This window comes from Vicia villosa, linkage group LG1, assembly GCF_029867415.1.
Source record: "Vicia villosa cultivar HV-30 ecotype Madison, WI linkage group LG1, Vvil1.0, whole genome shotgun sequence".
Lineage (NCBI taxonomy): Eukaryota > Viridiplantae > Streptophyta > Magnoliopsida > Fabales > Fabaceae > Vicia > Vicia villosa.
The window spans coordinates 50,619,752-50,646,979 of NC_081180.1; the positions used below are offsets into that span (position 1 = coordinate 50,619,752).

General features: G+C 34.9%; 4 protein-coding genes across 5 annotated transcripts; 1 reads left to right on the top strand and 3 right to left on the bottom strand.

Moving 5' to 3' along the window:
• Positions 1 to 391: 391 nt before the first annotated feature.
• On the bottom strand, positions 392 to 4,399 carry LOC131637517 (uncharacterized). Its single transcript, XM_058908110.1, has 7 exons — positions 4,027 to 4,399; positions 3,877 to 3,936; positions 3,606 to 3,688; positions 2,783 to 2,847; positions 2,662 to 2,695; positions 747 to 817; positions 392 to 581 (listed from the first exon to the last, which is right to left on the bottom strand). Exons 1-7 carry the CDS (start codon positions 4,316 to 4,318, stop codon positions 491 to 493), a joined length of 696 nt encoding a protein of 231 aa, XP_058764093.1. The 5' UTR covers positions 4,319 to 4,399; the 3' UTR covers positions 392 to 490.
• Positions 4,400 to 13,613: 9,214 nt separating this feature from the next.
• Positions 13,614 to 17,741, bottom strand: LOC131637524 (uncharacterized). Of its 2 annotated transcripts, none has more exons than XM_058908126.1 (7): positions 17,591 to 17,741; positions 16,276 to 16,835; positions 15,989 to 16,158; positions 15,825 to 15,905; positions 15,622 to 15,697; positions 15,437 to 15,514; positions 13,614 to 14,130 (listed from the first exon to the last, which is right to left on the bottom strand). In XM_058908126.1, exons 2-7 carry the CDS (start codon positions 16,802 to 16,804, stop codon positions 13,943 to 13,945), a joined length of 1,122 nt encoding a protein of 373 aa, XP_058764109.1. In that variant the 5' UTR covers positions 16,805 to 16,835; positions 17,591 to 17,741; the 3' UTR covers positions 13,614 to 13,942. The 2 variants fall into 2 exon arrangements, with proteins under 2 accessions (XP_058764109.1, XP_058764101.1); XM_058908118.1 differs by having other exon boundaries at positions 13,614 to 14,133; positions 15,431 to 15,514.
• Positions 17,742 to 18,552: 811 nt separating this feature from the next.
• Positions 18,553 to 21,297, top strand: LOC131633350 (uncharacterized). The gene is made up of 4 exons (XM_058904095.1): positions 18,553 to 18,560; positions 18,664 to 19,495; positions 19,613 to 20,094; positions 20,167 to 21,297. The coding sequence occupies exons 1-4, from the start codon at positions 18,553 to 18,555 to the stop codon at positions 21,008 to 21,010; spliced, it is 2,166 nt and encodes a 721-aa protein (XP_058760078.1). The 3' UTR covers positions 21,011 to 21,297.
• Positions 21,298 to 21,510: 213 nt separating this feature from the next.
• LOC131605893 (uncharacterized) lies at positions 21,511 to 22,482 on the bottom strand. Its single transcript, XM_058878191.1, has 2 exons — positions 21,991 to 22,482; positions 21,511 to 21,906 (listed from the first exon to the last, which is right to left on the bottom strand). The coding sequence occupies exons 1-2, from the start codon at positions 22,171 to 22,173 to the stop codon at positions 21,634 to 21,636; spliced, it is 456 nt and encodes a 151-aa protein (XP_058734174.1). The 5' UTR covers positions 22,174 to 22,482; the 3' UTR covers positions 21,511 to 21,633.
• Between the last annotated feature and the right edge of the window lie 4,746 nt (positions 22,483 to 27,228).

The following is a 27,228-nucleotide window of genomic DNA, read 5'->3' on the forward strand; positions in this document are numbered from 1 at the left end:
GACTATAATTTACAAACATTAAAAAAGAGTTTAAGCTGACAAATAAAAATTGTAGATAAAAGCAACATAATATTTCAATTAAAATTTTTTTTATTGCATTAAATAGTAGCTACGTCACAATTTTGATCACTTTTGAATATCCTTCTTGTTGATTAATGTTGCTTGACTTGGTTTTCTTAAACCATCTATATCTAATGTGAATGTATTCAAATTATGGTGACAATTTTGATCACTTTTGAATATCCTTCCGGTTGATTAATGTTGCTTGACTTGGTTTTCTTAAACCATCCATATCTAATGTGTATGTATTCAAATTATGGTTGTATCAAAATTATGGTTGTATCAGAGGATTGTGCTTTGTGTCCTGCCGTTCAGAAATTCAGAAAACATATAAGAAATTGAGAATGACATTTTTTTGCAATAGTGGGTTTGATAAATAAATGACTTACTAAGATGATAAATAGTTTAAAGATTCTGGAAAATCAATACATTAGTCCCAACTACTTTTACTTCTTCTTTGAGCTTTCTTATCTGATTGCACTTTCTTGCTTTTGAGGCGTTTGTGTTCTCCTATAGCAGCCCTTCAAAAGTGCACATTTGATTTATCAGTGTACTTACAAAACATGCCCTTCACCATCAGGTAATTCTAATGTTAACAGATTTGGCGAGAAAACTGACGGCTAAATAATAAAATGTATTTAACCTGGAGAATAAAAGGAATATATTAAAAAGGGGAGCGCTCTTACAACTTTGCAATCTTCTTCTTTTGCTCTTCTGAGGGAGGTGGTGGGACATAAGATGCTGCATCAATGATTTCCTATTTTTTTCCAAATAAAGCAAACATAAAAGCACCATGGTTATTTTTTGGGGAATAAGAAGTGAACATGCTTAAGTCTGTGTAGTTGAGAAGAGGGGAAGGGAAAGAAAGGATAGATAATTGAATTCTAATGTTAGAAACTACAAAAACAGATGAACGAGATGTGAATATTATTATTCAATGAATATGATGAGCATTAAAGCTTAACAATGAAAGGAATGTAATCCAGAGTCAGTGACTCCTATCCATAGAGATATTCTTTCCTAACCACCTCAATAACAATCTTCCTGAAAGAATGGCACTTACCTGTTACCCCTCTCCCATAACTGAATAACACGGAATCAGTGTACACCGCACTAACATATTCTCTCCCCTGGGTCCCAAATTGTTCCTTGTGTAACCTTCCAGAAGCTAGGCCTATGTGTACTGGCCCAAATGATTAGTTCAGTAACACATGTGTGAAGTCCAGGTGTCCTATCATTGCCTCCCCCGGCAACTACAGCCTTTTCCTCAAGACTGACATTAGGGAACTGACTCTGCAGAAGCTCCTCGTCTCCCCAAGAGGTATCCTCCACATTCCGGCTTGTCCATTTAAATAACCATTGTCTTGCCTGCTATCCAGCTTGTTGTATTTCTCTGAAGGCCAGCATCTCTTCAGGCTCCTCCATTTAATCAACTTCCAAAGCCTCTGGCAAGAGGCCTCAACTGCATAATCCCAATAGCTTTCTTCAGTTATGATATGTGGAACGCAGCATGAACTCTGGCAGAATCTGGGAGTTTCAGTTTATAAAATACAGCACCTACCTTAGCTACTATGGGAAAAGGTCCAAAAAATCTTGGAGCTAATTTTTTATGTATTCTTTTGGCTACTGACAACTGTCTGTGGGCCTTTGCTTAAAGAACATCCAATCCCATAGAACATCCAATCCCATTCTCCTAAGTCAAAATCACATGTCTTCATCTTCTCTTCTCATCAACATACCCTTTCATTCTGCCAAACCCGTAAGGTTTCTAACAGAAAAAATAGTGAATGCCCTCTCCCCGTACCTACTCCTATCTTCAATATATATCAATTTAACAGATTGGTCACATAAGCAAATTGTAACGAATTCTCAATGTGGCCCCTTTGTTGCCCTAAGGCCCAAACGCAATATCTGAAAGTCACCTCAACTCATTTTTCTTCACATTAATAGTTGGCTGGTTCCAAAAAAGTACAGTGGAATTTATAAGGAGGACATGGAAATCAACCAACTCAACATAAAAAGGAATAGACAGCCAATGAAGAGGGGGAAAATGAACCAATTCGCAAAGTCCTCCTAGAAATATTAAATTTCTCAATCAATAATTCAAGACATTATGACAAGTCCCTAGTCCTCAGAGAATCACAAATATAGTCAGTACCAAAACTCTTAGAGTTGGATTTACCACGACTGAATACCTGAGGATGCAGAAAATGAGTGAGATGTTTCTACCACCATTTCACAATCGTAAGCTGATATTTTACCCTATTATCATAGCTATCAAGACAAAGGATTATTTTGTAAACACAACCTTTCATTTAACAAACTCATCCCAACCCTAACACCACAAGAGAAGAAAAAAAATGTACTAGAATCCAATACTACTACCAGAAAGTAAATTTTTTTTTTATATAGCTGACATGACTTCACAAATGCTGTTTTTCGCACTAAAAGATTTTAGTTTAAGATGCCGCCATTATGTAGGCGAACAAGACGAAAGAGCTAGAAAACATAATAATTTGCTGACCTACCAAGCAATGATAACTATCCTATAACAAAACCCATTCTTAGGTCTCACTGAAATATTTAAGCAACTTTACATACCTGAAGCTTTGCCAAAGCATCCTCAATATTACCCCTGAAGAAAAAATCGTAGAATAAGGCCTCTTACTTACAGCATACAAGGAAAAAGGTCAAACAAAATAACAGAAGGAGAGATGCAAACTTCTGAGTTCTAGTTTTGGTTGAAGAAATCACAAGCTCTCCATCCTTGTTAATACGGTTTTTCTCCTGAACAAGATCAATACAATTCAAAATTGTTAAAAATATAAGGTAGATGAGCAGTGCATGTAACACGCAATTTAAGCCCAGCTAGATATACACATATCTAGTGAAATAAACAAACATACAAACAAGTATATAACAATATGAGAAAATGGGTGATGCACTGACAGTGTAAAATAATTTTACATTGTCAATCAATCCCAACCATGCATTCAATCACTTCACTCTTTTATTTTAAAATCTTTTAAATGACATGGCAGATTGCTTGTATTCTATTGGATGACAGTGTAAAACTATTTTACACTGTCAGTGCATATCCATTAAACTCTAACAATATTATGTATTTCCTATAAATAATGGCAACAATACGAAGTTAAGTTGTAAGAAGTCTCATAAGCCAACTGTGACCCAGTTTGGATGGGCTTCTAGCTTATGGGAGTTTTTCAATTACAATGTACTTATAATTCTTTACCAATGGAAAAGTCCCTACTAGCTTACAAATATTTATCGAGAAGTAGAATGGGTGAGTTCAAGAGTATTATGGGTTTGAAGCATTGACAATGCGCAAACCCATCCCTTTTGTACTAAAAATTAACTATTATTTAGCAAAGGGGATAAACTCTAGATCACTTGGTCACAGAAGGTCCAATACCATGTCATGACTCATGAAACATTTCAAAAGATAATGAATGTTTTGAAATCAAACAAACAAACAGTTAATCGCATAACTTGGTAATGAAAATAAAAGATCATCCAACACAAACCATTTGCAAAATCTTCTTCCTGACTCTTTCACTTAGCCAATACGCATTTCCAACATTGAACCGCATATCAACCTTGGTGTTCACTGTCCAATCAGAAAGTATCACATTACATACAGCAACATACTAATGAGCCCCAACATCGAATATAAAACAAAGTATTACACATGTTTTTAGCCTCTGTAAAATTTACATTGAACACCATACCAAACGCATGTAGTTGTGTAATTCGCAGAACTATCAAACAGAAAATAGATAAATAACAATAAAACACCTTTATTGACATTCTGACCCCCAGGTCCTCCACTTCTAGCAAAGCTCACCGTTACATGATCTGAAACCAATTGAATGAGTAAATCAAAATCAAATACATGTTTTATAGTGAAGGAATGAGAAAAATGATGAAAAAACTAAAAAAACGGACCCAAAGTGATTTTAGGAATGGGGCCATTGTTATCGGCGGAGAGAGATCGATGTTCGGCTTCTTGGAGAAGCTGCTGAACCTGTGATAACCGGGAGGAAACTTTGTTCCCAGAATCTGAAGCTGAGGAAGCGCATCGAATTGCAGTGGCGGAGTGCGAACGCTTTGATTGAAGAGAGGGGAGGAAGAAAGGGCGAGAAAGATTGCGAGTAACGGGGAACAAAAAGGAGGGGGGTGTGGGAGAGAGGTGTAATAGCAAAATCCCCTTCACCATTCTAGTGGTGATTGAAGCCATACCATATGTTAGAGTTTTAGTTTAGTTTGGTTTAAACCACGTCCACAATCCCAAATTTTCGTTTTGATTTCGATTTTCATTTCATGATTCTCTTCTTGGAATATTATTCGTGCACTTAAACTCGTTTTCTTTTGTAAAAAGAGAAAAAATAATATGCCATGATGATATTGTGAAAAAAAAAAAATCAAATAACCAACATTAAAAGATAGATTTTATAAAAAAAAACCATCTTTTCAAAAAAAATTATATAAGTAACCAAGTTTGGGGAGAGCCCTACGCATAAGCGCCACTTCCATGACCTATATAAAGAACTTTTTATGAGTTTGCGCCACCCCATGTGGCACCTTAGTGCAACCCAAATTAGGGTTTGCATGGTGGTGGCGCCTGTGTACATATTTTGTACATAGAAGTTTTATAGGGTGGCTCCTATGTGTTAGGGTATTTTCTATAAATATACTCTCAATTCCCCTTCATTTTCCACACCTTTTTCTCACATTCTCTTCGATTTTTTTCGTCATGGTGGATATGCCAAATTTTAAGAGATGGTTGTGTGTGTTTACTCAGCTGTGAAACCTTTGATTAAAATAAAATTTTGGAACATTCTTTTCATGGACAATTTGAAGAGGTCATTGTTGCGCTGATTAGACGGGGAGTACGAAGCTGGTGAAAGCATCAGACGAATCTAGAGCAGAGAACGAGGACGTCAATTATCACGAAAAAAATCGAACGTTAGTGGGTTGAAGTTAAGAACGACGTTGATGTTAACCATTGATGCATGACACAAATGACATCGTTTTGATGGTTGTTATAGCGTGAAACTGTAATAGTTTTAATGTAGTTAATTTACGTTTGTGTTTATTGTTAAGCGTTGTTTTAAAAAAGTTGTAATGCATCTTTTATGATAAATATATATTTTCATATTTCTAATTATTTATTTAATATTCAATTTTATATAAAAACAAAATTAAAAAATTAAAAAAATAAATAAATAGGCATTGGCGCCACCCCACGTAACAGCCCATTTTGGGCTTGCACATAAGCGTCGTGGGGGGTGGCGCATATATATAAAATTTTGTTCATAGGCGCCATGGGGGTGGTTCTTATGTGTAGGGCACCCACCAAACCTAGTTATCCAGGTAACTTTTTTCAAAAGATGGTTTTTTTGTATTTTTTTTTAAAATTTGGTTATTTGAATTTTTTTTGATATTGTAAAATATTTTTACATATTTAATCCAATATAAGATATGTATCTAATTAAAATATATTTTAATTTTAAAATATTGATATGATATGATAAGTACAAATTTTTTGATTAATTATATATGTAATATTGATTTATATTGTCGGTGCACTATCTTTAAATTCTTATAAGATCAATATTATTTTAAAAGAACTATATTTTTAAATGATTGATTTATTACATAATATTAACAAAATTATACTAGATTGATTGTTTTTATTTTTTGCAATAAACTTATAATACATTAAATATAAGGCATCTCATGATGATGATGCATAAGTCAGTTTAAATTTGAAACATTTCACTTATTTATTTATTGAAACATTTCACCACCCGTCGGACACCGCTTTGCAGCTCTGACGCATCCGTCAACTTCTATACTATTTTTTATGCTTATGATGTATGACAGTCGCTAAACGTGTTTTTCTCTTCTCATCACTTTAGATTGTGAGACACATTTCTATATATCTTCATTCTGACTCAAAATTATAGGTGATCACAATTTTACCATCAACCACATAGATGTTTTTTTCATGTTAAAGTATCATTCAAAAACTTTAACTAAGTCCAAGCCACACTTAAACCTTGATCTTGCCATTTTCATCCATTTGCACCCAATCATCTTTTCCTGCTTAAGCAGTATAACAAGCCCATAAGTATTTAAAGATGATAAAAGCATTTGCACCTAAACCACCAAAAATAGTTTTTTCCATCATACGTAGAATCACACCTAAACCACAACCCATTTGCACCCAACCACCAATTTTGATCTTGTCAGATGCAAAATCGTTTGTAGTTTATTGTGATGCGCTCAAGATGGACTTGGGATGTATGCTTATGCATAATGGTGGGGTTTTAGCTTATGCTTCGAGACAGCTGAAGATTCATGAAAGGAAATATCCTACCCGTGATTTGGAGCTGGCAGTTATAGTGTTTGTACTAAAAATGTGGAGAAATTATCTGTATGTTTCAAAGTTTGAAGTTTTTAGCTATCATAAAAGTATAAGGTATTTGTTTGATCAGAAAGAGCTGAATGCGAGGCAGAGAAGGTAGCTTGAGTTTTTTAAGGACTATGATTTTGAGTTGAGTTACCATCCTGGTAAAGCTTATGCGGTGGAAGATGCATTGAGCAGGAAGTCCTTGCATATGTTGGCACTAATGGCAAGATTGATTTGATCGAGCAGTTTCGAGATCTTAGATTGTGTGCAAAGTAACTCATAATAGTGTGAAGTTGGGTATGCTCAAGTTGACTAGCAGTTTCTTGAGGAAATCAGAGAGAGTCAGAAACATGATGTGGAATTGGTTGGTCGCTTGGTATTAGTTAACCAAGGTAAAGAAAACAATTTTGGAGTTGATGAGAATGGGATCTTGAAGTTTAGGGACAAAGTTTGTGTGCTTGATGTGTTGGGACATAAGAAGATGATTTTGGAAGAAAGTCATAGGAGTAGTTTGAGTATTCATCTCGAAACTAATAAAATGTATCAAGACCTTAAGAAGATATCTTGGTGGTCAGGTATGAAGAAAGGGATTGCAGAGTTTGTGTATTCTTGTTTGACTTGACAGAAGTCAAAGATTGACCATCAAAAGCCATCTAGGTCGATGCAGACACTAAGTATTCCTGAATGGATGAGGGATAGCATCTCTATGGATTTTGTGACAAGTTTTTCGAAGACCTCAAACGAGAGTGAGTGGATGTAGGTTTTTGTGGATAGATTGACTAAGACCGCTCTTTTCATTCTGATAAAGATCAATTATTCGTTGTAGAAGTTAGTCGACACTTATATTGTGCAGATAGTCAAGTTGCATGGTATTCCTTCGAGCATCGTATTAGATAGAGATCTGAGGTTCACGTCAAGGTTTTGGGAGAGTTTGCAAGAAGCCTTAATAACCAAGTTGAGGTTGAGTTCTGCTTACCATCCGCAATAAAATTGTGTTGTGTTGTTTGATGTATTTTCTTGTTGACAATAATTTCATGTGATATTTGGGAGAGTTTATGTTGTTGAATTTTTCCGTTGCGTTTGTGATTTCCTCCCAACAAGTGGTATCTGGAGCTGTGGTTTTATTTGAGTAACGATGGAGACAAACACATATAGGATGGTAAGTTTGAATGGTTCCAAATATGATATTTGGAAAGAAAAAATGGAAGATTTGCTTTATGTGAAAGGATTTCACTTACTGGTTTTCTCTAATGAAAAAATCGATGGAAAAAGTGATGAAGAATGGTCTTTATTTCGTAGACAAGTTTGTGGTTATATTATCCAACAGGTGGATGATAATATTTTGAATCATGTGAGCTCGGTGACTCATGCTCACTCTCTTTAGACCAAACTTGAGGAGTTGATGTCATTAAGATATAGTGATGGTTCACCAATGACCGATCACTTGAATAATTTCCAAGTTATTCTAAATCAAATGTCAGCGATGAATCTTCTACTCATGCAACCTCGAGACACGATCTTTTTTCAACTTACGACACCAATGACTTTGGGGTTGTTTATATGGGAAATAGTGAGCAAGCTAATGTCATTGAAATGGGATATTTTTGTGTCGAAACTAGCAATTGGACTACCCTGGTTCTCAAAGGTGTGAAACATATTTCAGAACTTCGATTCAATATTTTTTTCGTTGGAAAGTTGGATAATGAAGGATATGATAATTCTTTTCCGGGCAATGAATGGAAGTTAAAGAAAGGTTTAATGGTGATTTCTAAAGGAAAAAGGAATTTGAACTTATATGTTGGTCAACTTGGGGTTTCAAAGTGCTACGTCAACACTTGTGATAATGATAGATCATCCAAATTATGGCACAAGAATTTGGGTCATATGAATGAAAAAGGTTTGAGTATTTTGGCTAAGAAGAATGTGTTGTATGGTATTTTCGATGCAAAGTTGTGAAAGTGTTCACATTTTTTTGGCAAGTAAGCAAAGGCGAGTTTCCTTTATGTCATTTGAACCTAAGAGGTAATATTCCTTTGTAACTTTGATGGTGCATATTCCTTTGTAACTTTCATTGATGATTGTTCTTGGAAAACATGGGATTATACATTGAAGACGAAAGATCATGTGTTAGATACCTTCAAGTCATCAAGCATCGGTTGAAAGAGAAATGGGGAAAAAGCTCAAGTGTATCCGAACGAATAACGGGAGAGAGTATATATGACCTTTCGACAAGTACTGTGAAGGAGTGAAAAACACTTAGAAATGGGGGATTGAATAAGTGTAACTTCTCAAAATGGTAGATAAAAATAAAGAACACAATTATTTTTATCCTGGTTCATTGTTAACTAAACTACTCCAGTCCACCCCTGACAAGGTGATTTACCTCAACTGAGGATTTAATCCACTAATCCAACTGATTACAATGGTTATCCACTTAGATACCCTCTAAGTCTTCTAGAGTCTACATATCACAACTTGATCACTCTAGGAAATCCTTTTACAATCAATGTAAAATAAATGTTTACAAGAGTATAACTTGCTTCTAATAAAGTTGTAATCACAAAGTGATATTTCTCTTAAGTTCTAATTCTTAACACTCACTAAGATATTAAAAAGATGTGAGGTTGAAGATGAAGTTCTTTTTGCTTTTCAGTTTGACAGCGTTTCTGTAAGTTTGAGCAAGTGTTGTATGCTGCTTCTGAATGGAACTTCTATATATAGGCGCTTGAGAGGAAATGACCGTTGGGAGCATTTAATGCTTTGCGTGAATAGTACAACGTTGCATTTAATGTTTCACACTTTTGTCAACTACCTCGAGCCATGCTTTTGCTGCTTTTACTGACTTTGCCTTTTGTAGCTTCTAACGTTCTTTTTGTCAGTCAGAGATTTGACGTTATAGCCTTTTCATCTTGTACTTTCTTCTGGACTCAGAATGTGTTGAATAGACGTTTGAATTTCAGAGTCTCCAGCTTTGGTGCAGATGCAACTTCTGTCTTTAGACTTTGAAGTGCTTTGAGCGTGATACCATCAGTTCATGTTATGATTCTGCAGGACCATCTTCTGATGTCTTGCCAGACCATGTTCTGATGAAGTCATCCAGAACTTCTGGGTCAGTATTTCTGAATGCTGATTTGTGCATACTCTTTTATACTTTTCCTGAAATGGAAAACGTAAAGGATTAGAGTACCACATTGTCTTATACAAAATTCATACTTAATGTTATCATCAAAACTAAGAATATTGATCAGAACATTTCTTGTTCTAACATATTGTCAAGATCAAGGTATATGTCATCAAAAGTCTCCTCCAAAGACACCACAATTGAATGGTTTAGCCGAAAGAATGAATAGAACTTTGGTGGAAAGGGTGAGATGTTTACTTTTTCAATTATAGCTTCCGAAATAATTTTGGGGAGAAGCATTGGGCATGGTTGTGCATCTTTTAAACCTCACTCCATGTGTTCCGTTGAAGTTTGATGTTCCAAATGATGTTTGGAGTGGTAAAGATGTTTCCTACGACCATCTTCGGGTGTTTGGGTGCATGACTTATGTGTATATTTCGAAGCATGAGAGATCAAAATTATATGAGAAGTTAAAGAAATGTGTGTTTGTTGGGTATGGACTTGATGAGTTTGGGTATCGATTTTTTATCCAGTTCAACAAAAGCTTGTTCCTAGTCGTGATGTCGTATTCATGGAGGATTATACCATTGAGGACATCGACAAAGTTGAGAATAAAGATCCGATTTTTGAAGATGAAGAAATGGTTGATACATATTCAACTACTATTGCTCCTACCACTATCACTTTCGAAGATGTTCCAATTGAAAATTAAGGTGTGAATTTGAATAATGATAATGTTTTAAATCCTAATGATATTGTTGATGTAGGTGCTACGGAAGACATTGTGGAAAATGAAGAGGATCAAGAGGTTGAAAGTGATGAGAAATCGATCACTTCTAATGAGTTGAGGCGGTATATTCGTGATAAAAGGCCTTTTGTTCGATACCCCTCGAACGAGTATGTTTTTCTTATCGATGGTGGAGAACCCGAAAATTTAAAGAAGTTTTGGAGGATGAGAACAAAAAGGAGTTGATGGATTCCATGGATGATGAAATTTAATCACTTTGTGAGAACAATACCTTTGAGTTAGTGAAGTTTCCAAAGGGTAAGAAAGGATTGAAGAATAGATGGGTTTATTGGGTTAAGCAAGATGAGTGTATTTCTCAAAGAAGATTCAAATCTCGTTTGGTGGTAAAAGGTTTTAAACAACGGGAAGGTGTTGATTTTGGAGAGATTTTTGCTCCAGTTGTGAAGATGCAATTTATTCGAAGACGACTTGGAAGTATAACAAATGGAGGTGAAGACGACTTTCCTTCACGGTGATCTACATGAAGAAATTTACATGGACCAACCGGATGGATTCCTAAAAAAGGGAAAAGAAGACTATGTTTAAAAATTGGTAAAAAGTCTTTTGGTTTGAAATAAGCACCTCGCCAATGGTATCAAAAGTTAAACTCGATGATGATTAAACATGGGTACAAGATGACCAAGGTCGATCATTGTGTGTTTTCTGGAATTTCTCCGAAGGTGATTTCAATATTCTCTTGCTTTATGTGGATGATATGCTAATTGTTGGAAAGAATGTTTCAAGAATTAAATAGTTGAAGAATATTTTGAGTGAATCTTTTGTTATGAAGAATTTAGGAGAGGCTCAGAAAATACTTGGTATTAAAATGGTTCGAGATCGAAATGAGAAGAAGTTGTACTTGTCATAGGAAAAGTATGTGGAAAAAGTCCTTCGGTGTTTTAGTATGGATCAGGCTAAAGCGGTGAGCATTCCACTTGCTGCTCATTTCAAGCTTAGTAATAAATTATGTCCATCTACGAATGAAGAAAAGTTCAGTATGAAGAACATTCTGTACTTGTGGCCGTTGGTAGTTTGATGTATGTCATAGTTTGTACAAGAATTGATATTGTTCATGTCATGGGAATGGTGAGTCGTTATCTCTCAAATCTGGGAAAAGATCATCGAGAGACCGTGAAGTGGGTGATGAGATATTTGTGTGGCACTTCAAATTTGAGACTAACTTTGGGATGCAAGAGGCCTATAATGGTTTGATATACAGATTCGGATTTGGCCAGAAGCTTGGATGACTGAAAATCTACTTCAGGATATATGGTGACTTTTGTCGGGGAAGTCGTGGCTTGACAATCACAACTAAAAAAGTGTGTCGCACTCTCTACTATCGAAGTCGAGTTTATAGTCTTCGTGGAAACGTCAAAAGAGTTGTTAAGGTTAAGAAAATTTGCAATGACATCAAAATCCCGCAGCTCCAAGTACTCAGTCCCACGAAATCGAAGCTTGCATAAAATCCAACGGTTGGATCGTCCTGAAGTTTTGACACAACATTCATGACTTATAAGAGCGCATTTTGAACGGTGGTAATTGGATTCCAAGCTTTCTAAGTTGATTTGTCGAGTTCATCTTTGAGGTCAGAACTTTTTGGTGTTTTTTTGAATTATTTTGTCTCTTTTGATATTTGTTGTATTCCAAGATTGATTGTAAATCTTGATGATGTTGATGTACACCTCTAACTAATGTGAGAGAACCTTATTTGTACTCGTTATTGATTATAGTGGAGATTTTAAGTGGCATATGAGTCCCGTGATTTTTTACTCCTAGTTAACGGAAATTTTTTATACTGTGTTGTTTGATGTATTTTCTTATTGATTTTCGTTGCATGTGATATTTAAGAAAATTTATGTTGTTGAGTTTTTTCTATTATGTTTGTGATTTCCTTCCCACACATGTTGCACCATAGCTCTACGGTTTGTGAGATTCTATAATAATTTTCTATCATCATTAATCACTCTTTCTCTTCTTGAATGCGAGCCGACATTGAATCGCCACAACATCTCATTGTATATTCGTGTTAGTATATCTTGATATACTAGATTTATGGAGACTATATCAAATCCAAGAATGTTAATTTTCTGTCAATAATTAAAACCAACTACCAAAAAGTATTTAGTTAATAAACTTATATGTTAACTTTACGATTCACGTTGATATATCTTGATACGTACTATCCATAATAGCAAGACGATTGTTTCACTCATCTTCATTCCAATTATTACAACTCATTCTCCATTTACAGGTTTGCGGTTTCAGAGCAAATATACTCTCAAACTTCTATAGGGTATGGTTGGTTTTAAATAATAAAAAAAAAGGCAAGAGAGAATTAGTTGAAAGAGAAATAAGGATGACATTTTTATATTGATGCCCCTATTTCTATTGATTCAGTACTTTTTAGTCTCACTTCTGCATTTCTTTTATTTTTCCTAATACTAAACAATACCTAAAACTTTTTTTCTTTCACACTTTATTTTCTCTAAACAACCAATCACACCGATAGAGATTTCAAATGTGTATCTTTCAAACATTATAATTGATTGTGGTAGCAAAGCAAAAACTGAACAAATTATTCTCACAACCTTCCTTTGGATGGTCCACCCCTTACTTATTTCAGTTGACTATCTGCCTTTTAAAACCTAAATAAGATCTTATTGCTTAAAAGAGATCTTAAATGGTACCATGTTAAATTATAAAATTTATTTTCTCACCAAACAATTAGATCGTAAACTTCACAGAAATTATAATTGAACACCATACAGGGTTGAAAAAGCCGTGAAACTGTTGAAACGAGCTGAGAGATAAAGGTATACAGGGTCGAAAAATTGATGTTATAACATAATTCTATACTTTAGGATGCACCCTGTCATATCTACTCAGGAACAATTTTACCCACTAAAAGATATAAATGTATTCACCCACTAAAAGATATAAATGTATGCAATTCATCAGTAACGAGAATGTTTCTACACATGAATGGATCTATTCTCTCATCTTAAGTTGTTTCATAAATCCTCTCAAACAGTCTCACAAATAGAAATAAGTTCGAATAAGCCTTACCATTTAAGAAGTTATATATAAGCTATGTATATTGACTGCGTATACAGCCCTTTTTGTTTAAGAACAAATCCTTCGAAATTCAGGACTGCTTGAAGGACAGGTGCTTCCTTTCCCTCTACATGATTGCATCTATGTGCAAAATCTCGCAACAAAAGAATAAAGTATTGAAATTGCACAGGACAACATATACATAACATATACATCTCATACACTACAGATAATGTGTCTAAACAACTGTATGCAGTATGAACTAAGATTGTACAAATCTCAGACGCTGGCATCACTGACATTTTCAGTGGCTTAATCTTTCCCATCAAGGCAAGGAAACTACTACTAAAATTATCATATATACCTATGGAGAGGGAAAGAGAAACCCAAGAGGTAACATAAGAAATATCATGACAGTTTTAAGGTGAATGAGACTCAAGTACTTGTCAAATTGACTGCAACATTTGACTACAACAACAGATAATTAATTTTGACCCTGCCTTCCTGAGTGGTATGCACCCCTACCATTGGAATCTGTCCTCACTCTCTCCCAAGCACGAGAAGAACCCACTTCGCCTCTAACTTGGGACGAGCCCACGGGATGACTATGCTCGGATGAAGGGAGAAGGAAACCTCCCTGCCCAGCATGCTCAGCTTGTCTACTATGGCCAGCTCCTACAACACAAAAGAACATATTAAAATGACTTACAAATGGTGTACTGCTATTTTGAAGAAAAAAATGAAATTCAACAGACGAGGTATATTAGCACAGAACAATCTCATAAAACACTATTCATGACTTTTCATAAAATTCTACACATAAAATTCTACACATAAAATTCTACAGTGGTTTTGCTGCCTTTTCATGTAAAAATATGAAAAAGAGTGAGGCAGGAAATTTGAAAATAAATTTGGTAAAACAAATCTTATGAGTACATTATTATTCACTAATAAATTTGAATTCTACAATGTTTTTTCTGCCTTTTCATGTAAAAATATGAAAAACAGTGAGGCAGAAAATTTGAAAAGAAAATTGGAAAAACAAATCTTAAGAGTAAATTATTATTCACTAATCACAATTTATCATTTAACAATAACTGCACGAACAGTTATTGGTTAAAAAAAACTGTAAACACAACAGGCATACTGAGCCATACTCTCTTTACCATCGAATGCAAGGTACATCTCCATCACTGTTTCCTTACTTCCAAATATTCAATAATAAAGTGCATGAGATAGGAATATCACATGAGTGAAGTTTGTAGTTTTCGATACATCATAAAGAAAACCATAACAAAATAATGTTTCCAATAACATAATGAATTCACAACCATGTACATCAGAATACAGCCCATGAGAAAGCCAATTTACTCCATAAATGCAATATGTGGGAACATGCTATTATGTGTGCGAGACTGCAAGTTAGAATTAACATACAAATAGATGTATGAAAATAAGTGGTAGTTGAATAAAATTGATAGAGTGGCTTAAATGGGAGGGTTGAAAAGTTCCTTACAATGTCACACAAAATCAGAAAAACAGTGCTACGAATGTGTCCATAAATACATTGTAACATGGGGGTCTTTCTTTTGTTAAGGAAATTGTTGGCTGAAAAATTGCAAAACTGCATGGCATTTCACGTGTACTGATTTTTGTAGCATATGATATAGCATAACTCTGCACAATTATTTTATTTCCTTGTATTTTAAGCATTCAAGTAAATTCGCATTATAATACACCAAATTTATCACTATCTTAGAAAATATGCTAATAACACAAACAGACTTAAAGGTATAATACACCGAATCTATCACTATCTTAGAAAATATGCTAATAACACAAACAGACTTCATGGAAACTTTTTGCATGGGAATATAAAAGTAAAACTATCAAAAATATTTAATAAATTGTAGAGATATTTTCTAGAAAGTAATCATCCACATCCACATTCCTTAAATTATCAGTTACTCACCAATACTCCCAATACTCCCGCTCCATCCAGGCAAATACTTTTGACCCTTTCCTTTCCATTCTTCTTCAAAGCCAGCAAGTTCATCTGCAAAAACCGATGCAGAAATTTCAGTAATGCTGTCATACAAGGGCATAGAACCTACAGTAGTTAATGTATCACACAGCAAAAAAACGAAGTATAAGCTAACAAACCTTCATCAATGTTGTGTAAAGTCTGCATAGTATCCACTTTACCATCTGGATTAAGCTTTCTTGAGAAGGTGTGCCCCTATTAAACATAAGAAAAAAGTTAAATAAATGAAATTAAGGACATGGTAAAAATCACTAAAGAAACACAGTGATTGGTATCCCAAAACCAAACCAACCAAATATAATATTGCCACCAAAGAGGATACCTTGTCATGCAGGCCTCTAGAAATCCTGTGGGAAGCTTGCCTTGTGGAGCTATCAGCCTCCTTGCTCTCCTCAAGTGTCACCTAACACAGTGAAGATAGAATCAGAAAATAACATTATGAAAATCCTGGATTCAGTCCAGCTTTAAATCTGCATAAAAGCTTACTCCGTCACTTCCAGTCCTCTTGGTCTTTGAAGAAGTATAATATGTTCCATTTGGACCACCATAGCTGACTGTTGAGCTCTGAAAGCAGAAGCTCTGTGTTTGAGGCTGAAGCTCAGTTGCATTGAAATTGTTGAACTCATTTCTACCCTGCAAATGTCGGATCTTCTTCCCTGCAGCATGAAACCCCATCCCCAATAAATATTAGCATAAGCAATATGTAAACTACAATTTTTTAGAGATAGAGCAAAAGCGTGAGCACCCGATGGTTAATGCTAAACACACAATACCTTCATGTTCATCATCTGGATGTTCTACAGAGGGTTCAACGCTTGACCTTCTATGCCTTTTTGGATTTTCTTTCTTTTCTTCGGTCTCATCCTCATTTTCATCATCAGAGTCCAATTGCTGAATGATTGGGCCCCTTCGACTACTAGGCTCCGGAGCACGAGCTTGATTCTCATGAAACACAGATGGATTCATCTCCGGGCCGAAAGGAAACCCAGATGACAGCATATTCGGTGCAAAAGGAAAACCAGGCATCTGCATATTCTGCGCAAAAGGAAAATCAGGCTGCTGCATTTCTGAAGGAAAAGGAAAACCAGGCCGTTGCATTTCCCGGGAAAAAGGAAACCCAGATGGACCACTCATAATACTTGACTGGAACATCCCTCCAAAAGGGCTGGTGAAGAAAGGGTCGTCAAATGGGTCCCTTCCTCCAAACACACTTGACATCAAACTCCTAGAAGATCCAAAGCCTCCAAAACCACCGAAGTCAGCTAAAGGATCTCTGCCACCAGGCCCACCGCGTCCTTGCATTTTGCTATTCAAACTTTTACTGCAGTAATCACTGAAAGTAAAAGACTCATTTAACATAACATAATCACAACCGCAATAATGTATAAACCATACAAACAGTAATATTAATAAAAGATTCAGTTCAACACAATTTTAAAGAGCAATTCAATATAAACAAGCCCTATAATCTTCCAAATAAGTTAGTTACATTTTGAGATTTCTTTTCAAAATATTGAATACTTCTAAGTGCAGTATTAGCTGTATAAACCATAAACCTATTTAGTACTGACATCTCTGAAATAAGTGTTTGAAACCGACACTGCTAATAATTTAAAAAAATAAATAAATAAATAAATAGAACCTAATCAGAAGTGTTGGTGTCACTGAAGTGTTTCTAGTGGCTGTGCTTCATAGCCATAAATCAGTAATAAAGGATCCAATCCAAACACAAATTTATAGAACAATTCAACATGAACAAACCCTACTTAAAATCTTCCAATTAAATTACAATTTACGATTCCTTCGAAAACATTAAATACTTCTAAACTTCGGAAGCGAAATTTCCGTTTCAAACTACAACAGAATCATCATAATTCATTGAACGATCTAAGCAAAACAGAACACATTCAGCAATAATCAAACACAGAATCGATAAACTAGACATCAATTGAACTAATCGAGTTAAACACAACTATCGGCGAAAATTTTCAAAAAATCAGCAATAAGTGAAAAACCAAAACGAGATCAACGTGATCGAAGTTCGAAGCTCCAGTAAAAACGATTGAGAATTGAGAGAAAGATAAGTACCTCAGAAGCAATGGAAGAGAACGAAGCGAAGCCTCAGAGTGTTGATCAAGTAATTCGCTTTCACAATTCTGCAATTCTTTCTCGTAGAACTTTCTAGGATCATCTGTTATATATGAAAATTTGATGGGCTTTGTTTATTTAGTTCGAAATAACGAAATGGGCCCAACTATACACCGCCTTTGTCTGTAAAGTTCAACTTTATCAATTAGATGGTGTATGTAACAATTTATTTAAAATATAAAATTTGAATTCTAACGTATAAATACCAGGGTAAAAAAGCTTAACAAAGTCTAAAAAGATATTTAACTGCAATTATAATTAATTTTAAAGTTACGTTTAAGAGTGGCCGTAATGTGTTGAAATATAAGTTTATAATAACAATATGATAAATCAGGAAAATTTAAATATTAATCTTCATAATGTGAAGTCAGGATTTCTTTAATTTAATGAATGAGCAAACACTCCGACAAGATCATCAACTCTTTGAGCAATGGCTTTGAGGCCTTCAGACCCATGATATACAACATACATAAATGGCTAAATTACCTCTAGGGTCCTTTAACTTATTTAAATGTAACAACGTGGTCCTTTATGTTATTTTTGCTCCACAATAGTCCTTTAAGTTACCTAACGTCCTCAACGTTGGACTTGGTCAAATGTCATGTTAAAAAAAGATGATGTGTCCATTAAGTTGTTGATGTGTCCAGTCCTATGTGTCCGCTATTCTTTTATGTTTAAAATTAATTTTTTTACGTTGTAACTCTAAAATAGAAGGAAGGTGAAGATATTAGAAGGTCACGCAGAAGGTGAAGAAAGTAGAAGGTCAAGCAGAAGGCGAAGGTGCTCGTAGACGACGACGGAGCTGAAGGCGAAGGTGCTCGTACACAAGAGCATTGCTGAGGTATGTATCACATATTCTAAACTGATTGTTGCTGAATGTGTGTTTGTCGTTGATAATAACAATGTTAGGGTTTGATACTCATTAGGTTGTTGGGTGTGTGTGTTGTTGACGTTAGCAATGTTAGGGTTTGATAATCATTAGGTTGTTGGGTTTGTGTTGTTGATGTTCTTAGGTCAATCTGGACATGGGAAGAGTTCAAGGAAGCTGTAGCAAGTTATGCTGTTCACAATGGTAGGGATTTAAGATACCTGAAGAATGATAAGACTAGAGTCAGAGTGGGTTGCAAGGAAGGTTGTGGATGGGTGGCTTTGTGTTCTAAATTGCCACATGAGGATACTTGGCAGTTAAGAACATTAAATGATAATCACACTTGTAGTAGAGAGTATAATGTTAGGATGTTTAATACAAACTGGCTAGGGAAGAAGTTGTATTCAACAGTTAGAATTAACCCCAGTGTCAAACTGACTGCTATTTGTGACAAAGTACATGAAAAATGGAATGCTGGAATGAATAGGATGAAAGCTTACAGGGCAAGAAAGGCAGCATTAGATATGGTTGAAGGGTCTTTCAAGGAACAATATAGAAGACTTTATGACTATACACATGAGCTACTAAGATCTAACCCAAACAGCACCATTAAGATCAATGTCCAAGCAACTGATGTGAATCCTACTGAATTTGAACAACAACCAGAAGATTATGTTAGCAGGCCATTACTACCAAGCTTCCATAGACTTTATATGTGCCTTGAAGCTTGCAAGAAAAGTTTCCAAGTTTGTAGACCAATAATAGGAATAGATGGATGTTTTCTCAAGGGCAACTATGGTGGGCAGATTCTTGCAGCAGTTGGGAGAGACCCCAATGATCAAATGTTGCCCATTGCAATGGCTGTAGTTGAAGCTGAGACAAAAGATTCTTGGGCATGGTTTTTTGACCTGCTAGTTAGAGACTTGGGAGGACCAGAAGTATGTAAGAAATTCACTTTCATTTCAGATCAGCAGAAGGTAACATTATTGTCTTAACTTTTTTTGTTTTGTAACAATTCAATCCTTTGTCTTTTAAAAATGTAACAAATTAAATCCTATCTACTATGTAACACTGTTTGTTCATTACATGATTAGGGACTGTTACCTGCAATAGAGGAGTTATTGCCTGGAGTTGACCAGAGATTCTGTGTTAGACATCTATATAGCAACTTTAGAAAAAGGTTTCCAGGCAAGCAATTGAAGGAATTAATGTGGAGGGCAGCAAAGGCAACCTATCCCCAAGCATGGGAAAGGGAAATGAGGGAGATGAGAAAGGTTAATGAGGAAGCATACAAGCATTTGTTGAAGATTCCTCCTAGATTTTGGAGTAAATCACAATTCAAATATGCAACAAAAAGTGATGTTTTGGTTAACAATATGTCTGAAACTTTTAATAGTGTTATTATTGGACCAAGACAAAAGCCAATTGTAACAATGATGGAGGAGATCAGAGGGTACCTCATGGATAGATGGGCAACTAATAGAGCCAAAATTGAAGAGTATGATGAGTCTGTACTACCAAGAATTAAGAAAGTTCTAGAAAGAAGGCAGGAATTCTCAAGGTTTTTTATAGCAAGGTAATTCAAATGACACATCATAAATGACATTAATTCTGAAACACTATACTCATATAATCCTCTTTTTTCCAGGTTATCAGGCAACATGATTTATGAAGTGAGGCATACTAGTGTGACTGGGGAAAAATTCACAGTTGACCTCAATAAGTTTGAGTGCTCTTGTAGGAGTTGGATGCTGACTGGGATTCCATGCCACCATGCATTGTCTTGTATCCTCAATAGATCTGAAGATCCTACTGAGTACATTCCTTCCTGGTTTAGGAAGGAGACATACCAAGCTTGCTATGCACCTCTGATATATCCAACAAATGGGGAGAACTTGTGGGAATTGACACCATATCCTGACATTCTTCCTCCCCCATCTAGAAGGGCACCTGGGAGGCCAAAAAAGAGAAGAAATAGAGATGCTGATGAAAAGAGGAAGGATAGTACTACTGTTTCCAGAAAGGGCTTGCCAAATAAATGCTCAGCATGTGGTCTATCTGGACATAACAAATCATCATGTCCATCTGCACCAAGACAGTCCAGCAATGCAACCACTGCACAATCTCAAAGTACCACCACTGTCCCCACCCAAACTCCCACAACTGCCCAATCTCAAACACCCACAACTGCCCAATCTCAAAGTACCACCACTGTCCCCACCCAAACTCCCACAACTGCCCAGTCTCAACCTACAAATAGAGTTCAAAAAAAGCAGTCTCAAAATGTTACCATCCAAAGCCAACCAACAAGTAGAGTTCAAACAAGGCAATCAGCAGTGACCCAAAAACAAGGAGTTCAAACACGCCACTCAATCACAGTTGCTCAACTACTTGCCATGAGGAGGGCTAGACAAGGACAAGGACCAACAGCAGCATTTCAGCCACCAACAAGTCAGAGACCCAAGATGCCTTATAAAAGAAAATCCAAATAGGATGTAACCTTGTTTGGTGCTTTTAGGGATCTAATGTTTTGATTATTTTGGGATCTAATGTTTTGACTGGTTTTTCTGTTATGAAGTGTTTAATACCAGCTATCTAGTTAAGTACTATCCTATCTACTATGTAACCTTGATGTAAACTGGTTGAATTTCTTTTTGGGATCTAGTTAAGTACTCAGCTATCTACTATGTAATTCTGTTATGAAGTGTTTAATACCAACTGACAATGTTTTGGTTGATTGAATATGCAATGTTTTGGTTATTTATTGATTTACTATCTAATTCTGGTTTGTGTATAACATTGTTATAAACTGGTTTCTGTGTAACAATGTATATCAGTCATGTGTTAAATTGTAACAAACTGATCATTTATGATTTTAAATTGTAACAAACAGATCCTTTAAGTTTTTAAATTGTAACAACTATGTCTTACTGATTCTTATATTGTAACAACCAGATCTTCATTTGTACATTGCACTAAGTAGTAAATTGCAGTATCAAAACTGGAATATGCAACACAGATCAAGAAGATAGCATTAAACTCCAATTGTCATAAAATATTACATCAAGGGGCCAAAAACTACTTGTTACAACCATAACATTAACATTAACTATGATCACCACTCCTTAAACAACATACAAATCAACACTACAACAATCAAAACTAAACAGATTATGACATAAAATAGCATCTTCATCATCTTCAAAATGTTCTTCATGATATCCTTGTTGTAGTTGTCATCCCTCCTAAGCATCTTGAGTTGTAAATCCTTTTCGTCACATTTAAAACACCTTGATAATGCAGCGTGTTGTATCTCTTGTTTGCTTTCATCACTGTGTTGATTTTCATACCACAGAAAAAAATTGCAACCAGGATTATCATCTTCACTCTGTTAACAAAATCAACAAGATTAAACCCAACTCAGACACATAAGAATTAAATATCATATCCAACCTAATCACAACATACATACCTTAAAGTATCTGCATCCCCAAAATAGCTTCCCCAAGTTTCTTCCTTTCTTCTTAACTGATCTTATCGCTGCTTTGGATCCACACAAACATAACGGTTCAATTCCAGATTGAGACGCACTCGATATTAACGAAATTGAGTTCTCAGCTCTACGATTTGTTGCGCTGCTACCGAGTTGGGCCATTGACGGAGAGGAGAAAAAAATTAGGGTTCACGGTTTTGGGAATGAGATGGAATTGTAAACCCAGAAAGCTTAGGGTTCACGATTTGTAGGAATTTTTTCCCCAAATTAAATAAACAATATGATATATTCACAGTCAGCATAACTTAACGGACAGCTCAGCACCGTTAGTGACAAATCATCATTTTTGGGACGGAACCTTTGACCAAGGGCAACGTTGATAGTGTTAGGTAACTTAAAGGACTATTGTGGAGCAAAAATAACATAAAGGACCAAGTTGTTACATTTAAATAAGTTAAAGTACCCTAGAGGTAATTTAGCCTACATAAATACTATGTTTGTAGGCAATGCCTAAACAAAACCAACCAGAATCAAATAAAATCATCAACCAAATCTATTTTAATTAAAATCTAATATTTCTAACCTCTTAATTAACGTATAATAAATTCTAAAATTTATTAAAAGTGACAGTCAAATGACACGAATAAGATTTTGTGATTCAAACATAAATTATTTTATCTTAAATTCACTTCAACTAAAATCAATCATATAAAAGCAATTCAGTCAAAATTAATTTTAGTCAAAGAATACAACATAAAATAAGTTACCTCTGAGCAATGCAAATGTTGTTGGTGACCTTGTCCCTACAGATATGTTGCTCCCTTGTTTGCATGGTCATCATCAAAGCTTGCTTTCAAGAAGAATCAACAATAGCATTGATGATTCTTTTGTGCATCATCCGCTTATACTCTTGCGAAGTAGCCAAGAAAACAGCATGAGGACCACCAGAGCCAGTTTGAATATAATGCTTCTGAAATGGTAAAACCATAATCATTAATCAAACGCACGCCCGCACTAAACCCACGCTGCAGCAAAATGTATGACAGATCACAACAGCTCAACATATTAAGAATAAAGATACATATTATTTTTCAAATTTGAAGCCTGAGTTTTGCATATGCAAGCATAATTAGTGTACGTAAGGTTATTAATATTAATTTCAATGTTAATTTGCATATTATGGATGTGAGATGGAGATTATTTCATGATTTGCATTAGAAGCTTCAGAACATATAGACATGTTGTTATAGTTATGAATGCTTGAAATGATCCCAACCATTATACAAAATAACTGGTTTCAATTGTGCTTATGGTAGCTACTAAACTTCCAGCTGAATTTGTATTCCTGTTGTAGTTTCATCAATGTTAAAACAAGAACCATGTTGTAAGAACAAAGACTTAATTACACAAAAAAGTTCTTTCCATTCAATTACAAAAAATAGTAAAAAGAGAAGATATTCGAAACACATTTATTAAAGTTCTTACCATGTAGAATCCCTGCATACTGAGGAGCAGTATCATGATCATGTAAAATGTAGAAGATGCGAGTCTATGAAGTTAAGGCCTTACTGATATATTTACTAGTTCATGAATATGTCGTAAATATAAAGTTTATAGGTTTGAAGAATAATAGAATATGCTGATTTTTGTGTGTACAAGACTTACTTGTATAAGCATAAATCCAACTTGGCTGCAAAAGCTCAAGCTCAAAGCTGCAGGTAAGAGTGTAACAGCAATTATTCGTGTATTGGCATAATTCAAGCAGATTAAAGCCACAGTTGGCCCAATAAATCCAATTGTCTGCAATGATACACATTACATTACTAAAATCAACATCAATAAGAAAATCGTATCCACCGGTAATATCAACTTCGTTCTATTTTGGTCTATAATTGCTTCCAGTATTGTCATTCGTGAATCGCAAAAAAAAAAATTCAAAAAGTGCCATTTAGCCCCGTTATAGCTACAGTTTGACATACCCGCATCAATTTAGAGACAAATGTTATCGGGTATCTATTGAAGCGGTAGAGGGAAAGCAACAAAAGATTTTGGAAATATTATTCCAGGAATTTATCGTCTCCACAGGGTTTAGTGCTATTGAATTACCGTTCAACAATTTCTCGCGTTAATGAGTTTGGGTTTGAATGGGTTAAAGTAAAAACGTATAAACAATAACATAAATGCATTCTTTGGAGAGGAGAAACTTATCAGGCATGAATTTAAACTACTCGTCACAAACTTAAACCTATCGACCAGTTGCACTCAGCCTACAATACTCGTCAAACTCATCACGTATCTCTCACATTAGTGTTCATCTCTGAAGCACCAACGAGACATATCATAACTCAGTTTATCTCTAACGCAAAGTTGCGAGAACATCCGTATTCTCGCGTCGATGATCTCTCGCGCCAAACTCAAACACAGAAGCATTAAGCTTTGATACCCACAGTGAATATTAGCTCTAAATCTATCTCTAGAATCTAGAAACTAATAAATATCCATCCTCGATCAGGATTCGTGAGGTATATCTCTATAGCAACACAAATCAAAAACATAAATGCAAAAAGATCATGGAAGACAACAAGTTTGTTTTGTAAAGCAAACTTTATACAACACCATGATCAACAAATACACATAGGTTCAGAGTAAGTGTACAAAAAAAACCCAACAAATAGAGAAATACATAGAGAAGAACGAAGAAGAACAAAACATCTCACGGGTTGTCAGCCCGATTGATGAGAAATTCGACTTCGAATCATCCATATGCAAGCTCCAATGTTGTTTTTGAGCTTCTCCCATCAAAGAATGAAGGTGATGGTGTTGGGACTCAAAAATACTCAACTCATACCTAAAAAAGTGCGTTTTTACCCTAAATATACAATTCTTTAAGCAAACTGTGATGTAACTTAAAAAAAATCAGATTTTGTTTTCGCAATAACTTGAGAACTGTAACTCCGATTTACGCTCAATTCGAAGCGTTGGAAAGCTTATTCAATGTTGTATCTAATAATGACTAAATGGAAACCAAATTGATGATTTTTATCATCCTTATTTAAGCCTTATTCTTTGATAAATTGCTAAACATTGTAATCTTGAAGCTTAGATTTTGACCTTTATTACTCAATGCTCCAACCATGCATGAATTCCTACAAAATAAATGAAAAACTATTAGTAGGTACCTAAATGAATCAAAACACGAGTATAAACAACATAATGTATTTATACACTAAATTGGGAATTATTCAATAGTAATACAACAAAAACACGATAATTGTCATAAAACTATATATGCAAAAACACTATAAGTTGACACTCATCAAACTCTCCCCAACTTAAACTTGCTTGTCCTATACAAGAATTAATTAACTCAAGGAAACAAACGCAAAAATCCAAAAATCATGAATCAACAAGTTTTGAAAAATGGAAACAAATGTAGGCTCAAATGCAAAACGGTACACACAAAGAAACATACTTACCAATAAACTACGACGACAACATAATCACAAAAAAATGCTAAATACAAAGAATCATGCCAAGCATCCTAAAAAACACTAGTTCAAAAATGAATCACACATAGCACACAATCACTGGTAGATGAAAAACACAAAAGTGGGGTATTTTCACTCATCCAACAATCTTGCAAACAAAAGACCAAATTATGCAATCATCCAAAAATTATATTGAATATACAAAATCAAGAATCACAAGGGCTTTTCAAGGTTGTAGCGTGGTCAGATGAACAAACAAGGGATAATTCCTAAGGCTAATCGGAAAAAAACTTGCCTAAACCTAAGGGAGTGATCAATTCACCAAAAATTCAAACACAAAATTCCAATTAAACTTCTTCATCAACCCAAATCTGACACCAAAGCACCATACTTATTTGCACAACTATTCAAACTCTTTTTAGTTTTTCTTTTTCAAAGCTTTTTTTCTTTTTTTTTTTTTCTTTTTTTTTCTTTCTCTTTTTTTGTTCTTTTCTATTTCTTTTCTCCTTCAACCTCATAGCAATCAACCACAAGTGCACAATCATTTTCTCCCCAAATTGAATTTAACCGTATCATTATGTGAATACTCCTTACTTTTTAAGGCAAGGTAAAAATTCATACAACAACACAAAGTTGAAGGTTCAAGAAAAACAACAATAAAAATTCATACAAAAAGTGAAATCAATACTCATAGACAAGCATTAAGTTCAAAGAATATGGACAATGACAAAAGGCTCAAAAAGGGGTACGAATGATCGCACACTCACAAGGTGAAATGACTATTTAGCTAGGTAGTTGTGCTCAAAATGAAACAAAAATGCCTTGATCCTTTTCACGCTTTCATATAGTCAACACAAACAAAATATTAAGCATAATAAAGTCTAGTTAGAACAAGAATTGTGGCCTCCAGCATATATGAACAATAGAGAGCTACCAGACAAAAAAGGTGGGAACTAAATTAATTCTTAAGCGAACAAGTATACGAAAGAATGAATGGCATAAAAGTTGTAAAAAGCCTAAGTATCATGAGTATACCATTGTCTAGTAAGCGATAAACACATACCTTGGACGTATACAAAACTTTAACAAAATCATTATCATACACTTGCAAGTCAAAACGATCAAACTTGAAAAATCACCTTAAATTCCTCAAGCTACTCAAAACAAGCTCCAAGGATAACATACAAACTATTAATATTAACAAACTAAAAGATCAAATGAAATTGTCTAAACAAATTTAAAAGTGGAGATTTGAAATTTAAGAACTGGTCCGATCTAAATTTGTTTAGACAATTGCATCACACTACCTAAACTACACAAAAACTAAAAAGAACAAACATGTTTGTTTTATGACATAAGCTGGACTCCTGTTATTTAAGAATGTTCCTTCAAGCTACTTCCACCCGGCTATTCCTAACCACACAAGCAAACATGAAAGGAAACAAGCAATAATATAAAAAATTCACAAGTATATAAAAAAAACATGTACAGGTGTAGTAGACATACACAAGTATTAATATAAACAAGTGAGAATATACAATATATGAGATATATACAAATATCAAAAACAAATAAACTATCGCAATGCGATCCAATAGAAACACCAATCCCCGACAACAACGCCATTTGGTTGAAGCGGTAGTGGGCAAGCAACAAAAAATTTAGAAATATTATTCCGGGAATTCATCGTCTCCACAGAGATTAGTGCTATTGAATTGTCGTTCGTGAA

Bases quoted from the DNA above. Each gene is read 5' to 3' on its own strand.
- LOC131637517 (XM_058908110.1), bottom strand. From the start codon at position 4,318: ATGGCTTCAATCACCACTAGAATGGTGAAGGGGATTTTGCTATTACAC. The intron at 3,937-4,026 runs GTCCGTTTTTTT...AATTGGTTTCAG, and splicing joins CATTCCTAAAATCACTTTGG to ATCATGTAACGGTGAGCTTT. The intron at 818-2,661 runs GTATGTAAAGTT...GGAAAAAAATAG, and splicing joins ATGCTTTGGCAAAGCTTCAG to GAAATCATTGATGCAGCATC.
- LOC131637524 (XM_058908118.1), bottom strand. From the start codon at position 16,804: ATGCAAGGACGCGGTGGGCCTGGTGGCAGAGATCCTTTAGCTGACTTC. The intron at 16,159-16,275 runs GTATTGTGTGTT...TTCATGCTGCAG, and splicing joins TCCAGATGATGAACATGAAG to GGAAGAAGATCCGACATTTG. The intron at 14,134-15,430 runs GTGAGTAACTGA...TTTGTGTTGTAG, and splicing joins CGGGAGTATTGGGAGTATTG to GAGCTGGCCATAGTAGACAA.
- LOC131633350 (XM_058904095.1), top strand. The intron at 19,496-19,612 runs GTAACATTATTG...TTACATGATTAG, and splicing joins TCATTTCAGATCAGCAGAAG to GGACTGTTACCTGCAATAGA. The intron at 20,095-20,166 runs GTAATTCAAATG...TCTTTTTTCCAG, and splicing joins TCAAGGTTTTTTATAGCAAG to GTTATCAGGCAACATGATTT.
- LOC131605893 (XM_058878191.1), bottom strand. From the start codon at position 22,173: ATGGCCCAACTCGGTAGCAGCGCAACAAATCGTAGAGCTGAGAACTCA. The intron at 21,907-21,990 runs GTATGTATGTTG...TTTTGTTAACAG, and splicing joins GGGGATGCAGATACTTTAAG to AGTGAAGATGATAATCCTGG.